General features: G+C 42.6%; 1 protein-coding gene and 1 non-coding gene across 16 annotated transcripts in view; both read left to right on the top strand.

Annotated features, from left to right (window-relative positions):
• Positions 1 to 892: 892 nt before the first annotated feature.
• The window catches only part of CNOT1 (CCR4-NOT transcription complex subunit 1), a 32,415-nt gene continuing 23,208 nt past the window's right edge, over positions 893 to 10,099 (top strand). For 7 of the 15 annotated variants that reach the window (XM_032960811.2, XM_032960802.2, XM_032960801.2 and 4 more), the window contains exons 1-18: positions 893 to 1,336; positions 3,324 to 3,431; positions 3,560 to 3,658; positions 3,774 to 3,842; positions 3,952 to 4,006; positions 4,111 to 4,314; positions 5,726 to 5,894; positions 5,992 to 6,118; positions 6,208 to 6,318; positions 6,435 to 6,605; positions 6,705 to 6,832; positions 6,968 to 7,208; positions 7,319 to 7,438; positions 7,726 to 7,848; positions 8,235 to 8,386; positions 8,580 to 8,748; positions 9,097 to 9,298; positions 9,800 to 9,943. In XM_032960811.2, the coding sequence (XP_032816702.1) occupies positions 1,235 to 1,336; positions 3,324 to 3,431; positions 3,560 to 3,658; positions 3,774 to 3,842; positions 3,952 to 4,006; positions 4,111 to 4,314; positions 5,726 to 5,894; positions 5,992 to 6,118; positions 6,208 to 6,318; positions 6,435 to 6,605; positions 6,705 to 6,832; positions 6,968 to 7,208; positions 7,319 to 7,438; positions 7,726 to 7,848; positions 8,235 to 8,386; positions 8,580 to 8,748; positions 9,097 to 9,298; positions 9,800 to 9,943 (2,494 nt within the window). In that variant the 5' untranslated portion in view covers positions 893 to 1,234. The remainder of the gene's footprint in view (positions 1,337 to 3,323; positions 3,432 to 3,559; positions 3,659 to 3,773; positions 3,843 to 3,951; positions 4,007 to 4,110; positions 4,315 to 5,725; positions 5,895 to 5,991; positions 6,119 to 6,207; positions 6,319 to 6,434; positions 6,606 to 6,704; positions 6,833 to 6,967; positions 7,209 to 7,318; positions 7,439 to 7,725; positions 7,849 to 8,234; positions 8,387 to 8,579; positions 8,749 to 9,096; positions 9,299 to 9,799; positions 9,944 to 10,099) is intronic. The other 8 variants (XM_032960810.2, XM_032960808.2, XM_032960805.2 and 5 more) reach the window with 3 other exon arrangements.
• LOC116946038 (small nucleolar RNA SNORA76) lies at positions 7,505 to 7,640 on the top strand. Its single transcript, XR_004403421.1, has one exon. It is a non-coding gene; the product is annotated as a small nucleolar RNA SNORA76 (small nucleolar RNA).

Here is a 10,099-nt window from a genome sequence, read left to right as displayed (position 1 = left end):
AATGCACCAGTTTCCCCTCAACAGGTATTGTATAGTCAAGCAAATATTGTGAGGCGCCTTTAATAAACCGGTGTGTGCGGGCGAGACCGGATTTGTACAATTGATACAAGTTGGGGGTGCGTGTTATTTTCCGGTGCATCGGTGGCGAGATGTTAACTACCTCGCCTGGTATACAGGAGGGGGTCGTGGGTTCTATTCCAACCCTGTCGCCTGAATGTTTGGAGTAAGCAGATTCACTTTCCCTCCCCGTGGTTGCCTGAGTTTTTCTCTGGGTCCTCCGGGTTTTCACCTCCACATTTAGAAACATACCTTTAGAGTATTTGGCTGCTATACATTTCCACATGAGAAGCCACTTTTTTGAGTTATCATTTGTGGCCAGGTCGCTCCTGAATAACGAGCTATACAGCTCAGTGGGCCTTTCCTGGTAAATGTATTTTATTAACCACTATTGTATTCGCATAGAAACTCATATTTTTGGGGAGGAAAATAAAATATAAAAATCTAGACCTAAACAATTCCCTCATGTACGATTTGAACTTAAATTGCACTGTAAAACAGCTTTTGTAAAAGTAAAGCCCCAGCTATATTTAACGTGTCTGTACTGTACGTTGTTTAACGTCAACCAGGCTTGTGTGTGACCACGTGTGACATTTGCTCTCTTTTTTTAACTGGAATTAATAGCATAAAACCCTTGTGTGTAGAAACGTACTTTTAAATGGGCGAATTAAAACCGCTACTTTTACACAACTACATAAAAAATACATTTGCGTTGTTTATTTACCACAAATTTGCCACAACGGCAAAAAGAAAACTCTAGATTAAGAGGTAATCCCTCTGATCTGACACCACGACGGAGTCGTGGACGAAACCAAACCCCGCATTGACGGGGGGGAGAGATCGACGAAACCATCGCGTGGAGGCACAGTGGCCCGCGTGCTCACAGTGGAACAATTCCACAATAATTGAAATCAACTTCGTCGCCGTCGTGTTTTACCGTCGTATCGAAGCCGAATAACGGACAATCTGCAACAAATTAGCAATAGAAATAACTGTGAGACGTGTGCGATCGATTCGTATTATTAGTATTACTATTTAAAGGGGGCGGCTCCGGGGCGCCGTGTCCTTCCTCCCCAAGATGGCGGTGTAACGCGGCCATGTTCCACGGCGGGGAGACAGAGAAAAGGGGGAATAATGAAAATTTCCCGCGTTTCTCTTCCGACCGTTCCAAACAGCAATGAATCTTGACTCGCTCTCATTGGCCCTATCGCAGATCGGCTACCTGGTGGACAATTTGACCAAGAAGAATTACAAGACGAGCCAACAGGAGATCGCTCATGTAAGTGCCTGGTGTGGGCCCTCGATGGCCTCGCCTCTCCCCTCCTTTGTCTCCTAGTACACCTTTTGTTGACGTTTCCCCTCTAATTCTACCCCCCCCCCCGTGTTCTCTTGTCTTGAGATGTTTCGGGTGGCTGTGTTGTGTTCGGCGGGGTGAGACAGAGATTAAAATTAAAGCGACGGGAAGTCTTGGAAGCCTTAGCTTTGGGGTGGCGCCTGCGTGCTTTCGTAAATTGCGTGGTGTTTTCCGTGGGCTTTATTTCCTACATAAATACACTGTTTGAGCATGCACTAGTGTATTAATGTATAACTAATGTCCCTTTATTTATATAGGAACGTCTCGTTGAGTTTCAAGACTTTTTTTAGGAGAGGCCTGCAATGGGATGTTTGTCCTATTTAGGCCAAACTCCTTTAGTATAATTAAATGTGGTAGGTAATCGGAGAGCCAGGTGAATCCCACCACATACGATATGACACTAAAACACGCATTGGTCCGCACAGATCGCTTCAATAATACATTTGCTACTGCCATGCCCTGACCACTACGCAGCCTATGCCAACGGCACATTTGGGAAGAAAAGTGGTGTTCGTAAAATCTCCTTAATTCTCCCGGAGACTTGGGATGTGGTAAATGTGATCAGATATAGTAGTTACATTTATATCTTGTGGGAAATTTAATAGTCTAGGGTTTGGCTTTGGAAATCCCAGATGCCAAGGGGCACAAATGGCCGCCTCTCGTGAGTCATGAACACAAACTGGACAGTGCTGACGGATAAGAGTTGAAATGTTCACTTTTATTTGCAATGGTTCGTAAAATCATTGCTGTGTGTTTTTGAAGGTTCACGATTGTACGTTCGCCTTATTCTGCCACGGTTTTTTTCCCGTCCTATATTCAAAAGTAAGGCAGTTTGGCAATCCCTATTACTTTGCTGATTGCCTTTTTCAAAGAAATGAACGCGACTGACCGCGATGAATGTGAACACAGCACATCACGTGAACACAACACTTGGCCGAGTGGTGGCGGCGCAAGTCTAATCCAGTGCTCGAGGCGAGAGTGATACATCACACGTGTAGGCCTTAAAGTGTTATACCCCTGGCTTGCCAGAAGAATGCGGTACAGTAACAATGGTGGACTCGACCTGTTCCATCTGTTATGGGATAGGGTTGCCCGCCTCGCGCGCTTTGGTTTTCTCCGTGCGCTTCGCTTAACTCGTGTATTAATACTCAACTGAACCTCTTAATACATATAGGACGAGTTGGGGAAATTGTTCGCGCTGGCTCACTGCCCGTCTGCATTCCAGCTTGCCTGTGGTTGCTCGAAGTGCATTTTGCATAAACGATACGATATAGAATTTAGCTAGACCGGCAACGGTATTGTTTTGTTAATGAGGCATATGTCCATATTGATAAGTATATCATCAGTCGCCAAATGGTGTATTTCCTTCATTCCATCCGTCCCTCACGGCCCTCCGGCTATAATTTGTTTCGGCTTATTTGTATGGCTGAAAAAGACGTAGGTCAACTATTATAATTTTACAGTCAGATGGTTGTGCCAGGTAATTGCGTCACGAGTAGAATAGTTTTGCTGTGATGCCTCTTTCGTATTTATCAATCGGGTATGGGGGTCATACGTTCCATCATCACTCAGTTGCACACCGAAGCATTTGTGCTTAAAGTTTTTGCATCTGCTATAGATTGTGAGATGTGGTTTATGGTTGCCCATATGCTGCATGGAAAATCAAAGATCTGTCGGATCTTGCACGTGATGTTTGTAACTTGTGGTCTCCAAGCATCAGGTTTGAAATTGCATTATAGAAGGGGTTTTTTTCAATTGTCTCTTCACATGAAAATATCTGGATTACCAGGAACTCCGGATTCTTTTAGAACATACGCTGTTAATGAGTTATGAAACTGTTAACGGGCAGACCTGCAGAATCTCCCTTTGTGGGCCTGGTTTTAAAACTGCCTTGTTTGTCTTGTGTACCCAGCTTGTGAGCAACCACGGCCCCGAGGCAGACAGACATCTGCTTCGCTGCCTCTTCTCTCATGTGGATTTCAGCGGCGATGGTAAAAGTAGCGGAAAAGATTTCCATCAGGTACAAACGTTCTCTGTTGCTAATCGTTTGTATTGTATACATGTTCATTGTCACTCAAATGTTGTGTTTATGGCACAGTATTTTTTGTTACCTTGATGGCAATCTTTGACATTTTGTTGACTTCCCAGACCCAGTTTCTGATCCAAGAGTGCATTGCGTTGATAACCAAGCCAAACTTTGTATCAACGCTTTGCTACGCCATCGACAATCCCTTGCACTATCAGAAGGTATGATATTTGTTTCTTCAAATATAATACCATAAATTTTTAAAGTTCGTGGTAAATGAGTAATGTTGCTATCAATGCTTTAACATAACACTTGTTTTTGCTCCCATCTGTTTAGAGCCTCCGACCATCCCCTCATTTGCTTACTCAGCTCAGCAAAGTGTTGAAGTTGAGCAAAGTTCAAGAGGTATGTAATTATTTTGATTTTGAGTTTCTTTTAATCACATACACATTTTAAGATGTGCTTAATGGTGTTTTCTTTGTAAATTAACTTTTAACCTTTGTTAAATTTCTAGGTGGTGGTTGGTCTTGCACTGTTAAACTCTTCGAATCAAGACCTCCAGGGATTTGGTAAGTGTTTGGAAGTAATTGTGTACATTTGTGAAAAAATACTTAATAACATTTTTTTCAAGTAGAGTTTCGTAATGTAACTGGAGTGGTTTTGTTTGTCTCAGCGGGGCAGTTTGTGAAACAGAAGCTGCCGGATTTGCTGCGATCGTACGTTGATAGCGAGGTTGGTGGGCAGCAGGAGGGTGGCTTCCAGGACATTGCCATCGAGTTGCTGCATCTGCTGCTTTCTCTGCTGCTCTACGGGCCGCGGGGAACTTTTTGCGTTGCCCAAGAGCAGCTGCAGGCTTTCCTGCAGACATTACGCAAAGGTATGTGTGTGGCTGTGGTTTTGCATTAAAATAAAATAAAGTTGCAAACAGTGTTCTTTAAGAGGCAATAAACCTAGAAGTTGAGATCAAAAGAACAAAAGGTGCTATTTGTGACCATAGGATCAGTTTTCCCATCACGTCTTTGCGTTCCACTTGACACCACCATACTGTATTCTTAGTTTTTTCGGTAAAGTCACGTTGAAGAGAAACAACAAAATAACAAAATATATATAAAACAATAAAAAATTCTCGCGACGTTTCGACCATAACTCAAACGGTCATCATCAGGTGTGTCGGTTTGCATAAATTTATTTTGAAAACGGCATATTTATTTATCTATATATATATAAAAAAAAATAACGTTTGCGTCACGCGCAACGATTGGCAGTTTGCCCAGGACTAGTCCATCTATTTTTTGAAAAGAGGAGGGGGGAGACGAAATTTGTTTTTATGTATGCTGTCTGAAAGCCACTGTAAGCGTGAACAATCAATCAAGAACTGAAATGATTTATCAAATCTTTCCAATGATTGCTAAGATAGAATCCATCTTCTCGGTTGAAATTGTCTCTGTGTTTGTATATGTGGATAGCCTCATGAACGAATCTCTCATGGAAGCCAGATGGCTTACAAAGAACCTCCGTCTTGGAAAAGTCAATGGCATGTGAGCCTACTGAATTAGAACAATGATCTGCTACGGCCGAGGTGTTGGTCCTACCGTGTTTAAGGTCTGCTTTATGTTCACGAATGCGGTCCGAGATATGGCGTTTGGTTTCTCCAATGTAACTACTACCACAGAGGCAACTTAGTTTGTAGACACCAGGGTATTGTATGTCCGGAATCACATCTTTTACAGACGGAACCAGATCACGGATTTTATGTAATGTGTTGAAACGGACCTGGATCTTGTGTTTATTCAAGATTTTGGAGATCTTTTTTGTGATCCCAGCAATGTAGGGTAAAGTGATGGTTTTGAAAGGCTCCTCAAGAGGGTTCTTCTTCATGGTTTGAGTGATAGCTTTGCGGATTGTATAGTCGGAGTAACCATTAGCCCTAAGAGCTTGGTGTACGTGCTTATAAAATGTGCACGTTGTTTTAAGCCACCTCAAATGTGTCAATGGTGGTAACATCTTGGTTATGAATCATTGCCTAATGCTATATACCTATGAATACAGTATAGCCCTCATACTGCCGTCTTGTGTTTCCTGGGTTTTGTAGACAAGCCCCCTCCCCTGTTCACTTGAGGAAAGTGGCATCTTTGTGTGTAACTGTTTCTATTGTGAATGTCGCCTCTGATAAGTTTCCCATTGTGTGCAGAAAGGGTTAGAATTAGTTTAATGTTTTTTTACAGCAAATGAACTTCTGGTTTGTGGAGTTCTGGTTTTTCATGAGGTTTGTTTACTTTCTTGGACAGATTTCCCGAGGGAACGTTGCCCGGTGGTGCTATCACCGCTGCTATATCTTGACAAGGCAGACCTGCTGATGGACCGCCTCCTGCCTGATACATCCGGCATGGCCAAAACCTCAATGGAAGGCTCCTTGGCAGACCTCATGCAGGAGGTTGGATACAGCTGCTGTTCCAGGTTCGCATGAGGTTATTTTCTAATTTAAAAAGTCAAGGTGTTTTGGCTTTACGTACAAGGGTATGGAATTTCTAACATCGTACATTTTTTTTTGCAGCATTGATGAATGCCGTACCCTCATCGTGCAGTTTGGCGTGAGGGATGTACAGGCATTGCAGGTGGCTCGGGTGTTGGGGATGATGGCAAGATCTCACTCCAGCTTGACAGATGGGATGCCATTGCAGGTAACTGTCATATTGGCTGGTATGCAGCATCTCTCTTTAAGCACATCTTAAACGTCTGACGATTATTTTAAACGTCCCTCTCTTTGCAGTCTATATGTGGTCCTGGAGGAAGCATCTGGAGTGATGGGAAGGATAAGAGTGAATCGACTCAAACTCATACTTGGAATGTGGAAATTTTCATTGACGTTGTCAAAGACCCTGTAAGTATTTTAAGCTCATTGACTTGGATTGCTCTGTATACACTGGAGTTGTAATTTCTGGCATGTTTATTATATTTATAAACTATTGCCTTAAAGATGGTGTTGTTTTTTTCCAGAACCTGCACATTAATTTCAAGGAAGTGGCTTATGAGTTGGATCACCCTGGCTTTCAAATCAAGGATGGAAAGGGACTACAGATCGTTGTTTATGGCATACAAAAGGGATTGGGCATGGATGTCTTTCCAGTGGAACTTGTTTATCGTCCCTGGAAAAACACCGACGGGCAGGTATATTTGCCATTGATTTGTGTTTTTCTAAATTGTCTTCTGCTCGTGATTTATTTTTTAACGATTTATGTATCAATCATGAATATCTTTGTTTTACAGATGTCTTTCATTCAGCACTCGTTGCTCAACCCAGATGTGTTTTGCTTTGCCGATTATGTCTGTCATACTGTGGTCACTGACATCCTCAAAGCCCCTCCAGAGGATGACAACAGAGAGATTGCTACCTGGTAAGTATTATTACAAGTTCTCACTGCACTATACTTTAGGTTACAGAAATCAATTTTGAAAATTATTCTAAAACTAAACATTTTAATGCTCAAATTATTTTGTGCAAACCCTATACCCTTGTGTGCCTTTCGTAGGAAATCACTGGATCTAATGGAAACATTGCTGAGACTGGCAGAATCTGGGCACTATGAGCAGGTGAAGCAGCTGTTCAGCTTCCCACTCAAGCACTGCCCAGACCTGCTGGTGTTGGCGCTGCTACAGATCAACTGCACCTGGAACACACTGCGCCATGATCTCATCTCCTTGCTGATGCCCATCTTCTTGGGGAACCACCCCAACTCTGCCATCATCCTACACTACGCCTGGCACGGGCAGGTTTGTAGTGCTCGCACTGGGGTTGCAAGATTATCGCAGTCATGTTTTTGCTCCTCCGTCTGGCTTCAGATGTGAATTGTGACCAAATATGATGGACATTATTTCGACAGGGGCAGTCTCCTACCATCCGACAGCTCATCATGCACGCCATGGCCGAGTGGTACATGAGAGGAGAGCAGTACGATCAGACGCGCCTCTCCCGCATACTCGATGTGGCCCAAGACCTAAAAGTACGCACTTTTTTCCGTAGTTGAGTGATCGTGGGGGGGAAACGCTATTTAACTTGTCTTTCCAGTGCACTACCTTTGAACTTGCTCTACCATACTGTGGTAGTGTAAGCCAAGCAGTGGTGCTACATAAAATATCTTGCTATAACTGGGGTTTTTCATTTTCTCCAAGATTGAAAAACTCTTTTAAAAGTAAGACACAAACGATCGTTATATTTTTGTTGATATTGTTTAGTTTAAACAAATGAATGGATTGTGTAGTGTCAAAGGTTTAAATCCCTGTTTTACAGGCCCTCTCGATGCTGCTAAATGCCACGCCGTTTGCCTTCGTCATTGATTTGGCTGTGCTGGCATCTCGTCGCGAATACCTAAAGCTTGACAAATGGCTCACAGACAAGATCCGTGAGCATGGGGTAGGTTCAAATACTTTTTTTGTAAAATGTAAGTCTGTTTGAAACAACTAACATGTTCTATTTCGCATTCCTGAATGAGATGCATCCCCGATTAAATCTTTATATATAAATACCCAAGCTTTATTCTGAGCTATCCAAAATTTGAATCTTTGACTAAAGACCTGGTTTAAGACGCATTAGGTGACGCCACAGTTCGTCATTATATTAAAATGGATTCGACTTGAGTGAAGTCACGAGGGTATTGAGGTGACATGCCTTCCTTGAACTTTAAAGTCTAATGAAGCTTCAAACTTACCCAGAATAATAGTTTTGTGTCCAAATATTTTTGTGCATTGCATTAAACTATAAAAAATATAAACATTTACCTGTTTGTGGTTGTGCTCCAGGAGCCATTCATACAAGCTTGTGTAAGCTTCCTGAAGCGTCGCTGCCCTTCAATCATGGGTGGTCTTCCCCCTGAAAAAGAACAACCGAAGAGTGCCCAACTTCCACCTGAAACCTTGGCTGCCATGTTAGCCTGCTTGCAGGCCTGTGCAGGGTATGTTTATAGTGGCAGAACATGTTTTGCATGGTTGTCTAGACAACGAGATAGTCTGTAATTATATTATCCTTTTATGTAAGATAGACTAAAAAGGTATGTAACTTGATAACATTTTTTCCAACTTACTACTAAAGTATGTTCCACGTTTTTTTTAGTTCACTCGGGTTATATTTTCTCTGTTTGCATGCAGCAATGTATCGCAAGAGCTTTCGGAGACTATACTGACCATGGTAGCAAACTGCAGTAATGTGATGAATAAGGCTCGGCAGCCTCCACCGGGCGTAATGCCCAAAGGCCGTGTTTCAAGCACGAGCACACTGGACTCCATCTCGCCTGTGCAGGTCAGGACACCTGAGAGGGTAATTACCTTTTTTGTTCTACACCTAATTTTCACCTGCGTGAAATAAGCTTTTATTATTGAAGATCAAAGTGCACAGTAACAAAATATATACTGTCTTTTAATGACTCATTAGTGCTACATAGCAGCAGTAAAATGTAACTTCGGTTTTAATACATTTAGGTGTGCTTACGGCTGGAAATGTACAGGCTTTGCATAAAAGTGCAGCAACTTTAAGTTTCACGTTTTTGTTCCCTCTAATTATAGTTGATCCATTTGTTTTTAAAATGCCATTTTGAAATAGCTGTGTGCTGTATAACATCCTATATTATTGACCGTGATGAAACCCAATGCTGGTCTGTTCCTTCAGCTGGATGCACTATCCAGTATTGCCTCTCTCAACATCAGTGGAGCAGCACCTGCCCACGCCGGTGGTATGCAGGCCTTTCCACCCAACCTTGGACAAACCTTCAACGCACCTCCGTCACCAGCCAAGGCCTTTCCACCGCTCTCAGCACCCAGCCAATCTCCATTCTCCAGCCTGGGGCTTACCTCCCAGCTGCCCGTGCCAGGTTAGGTCTTTTCTCGAATGAATGTATATTGTTTTAATAGTGTATAATTTAACGAGCGCTTCCAATCCTTTGATCTAAGATTTTTGAAGAACTACAATTTTTACAGTATTGTGCACCTACTTTGAACCTGTGCATGGCTCTATCAGTAGTGGTACAGGCCAAGCATATAGGTGCTATACAAAGTCTTGCTATAACTGGGGTTTTCTTGGAATATCTTCAACTTGAAAACTCTTTTAAAAGTAAGAAACAAATTATCAGTCATCTAATGCAGAAACATTTTTAGATGGCTTGTCTACAGAATGTGCCGATTCACACATTGACTTGCCAATGCAAGTTTATTTCGGGATAACACTTGCTAATGATGCATTCTGTGGGCAAAACCATTTTAAGGAAGGGGTTATGTTAATCGACTCTGAAAAAGAGCTTAATAGCTCATCAGATTCCTCTTCTAAATACAGATTCTGATTGACTGCACATTTACATTGGTAACTATAATTGAAGGTCTTGGAAGTGGAGGCCTGAGTGGGATGAGCAGCTCGAACCTGGGACTGCAAGGCGTTGGCACAAGCGATCCATTCAGCCAGCGCAAGCTCAACCTCCCGGGGATAAACCCCCCAGCCTTCCAGCAGAGTAAGCTGAAGCCGTGTAAGTGGGTGGTGTGTTTGGTCCATCCCAAGCTGCTGCATGCTAATAATTCATGCTTTGATCTCCTAACCTCTGGTTATACAGTAGCTTACCAATGTATATCCTTGTTAATACATCGCTAAATTGGTGTGATACTTCATAACCATTTTTGTCTTT

The sequence above is a fragment of the Petromyzon marinus genome, chromosome 25 (genome assembly GCF_048934315.1).
Source record: "Petromyzon marinus isolate PM22_M1 ecotype Great Lakes invasive population chromosome 25, UKy_Petmar_22M1.pri1.0, whole genome shotgun sequence".
NCBI classification, from domain to species: domain Eukaryota; kingdom Metazoa; phylum Chordata; class Hyperoartia; order Petromyzontiformes; family Petromyzontidae; genus Petromyzon; species Petromyzon marinus.
This window is presented reverse-complemented; position numbering and strand designations above follow the sequence as displayed.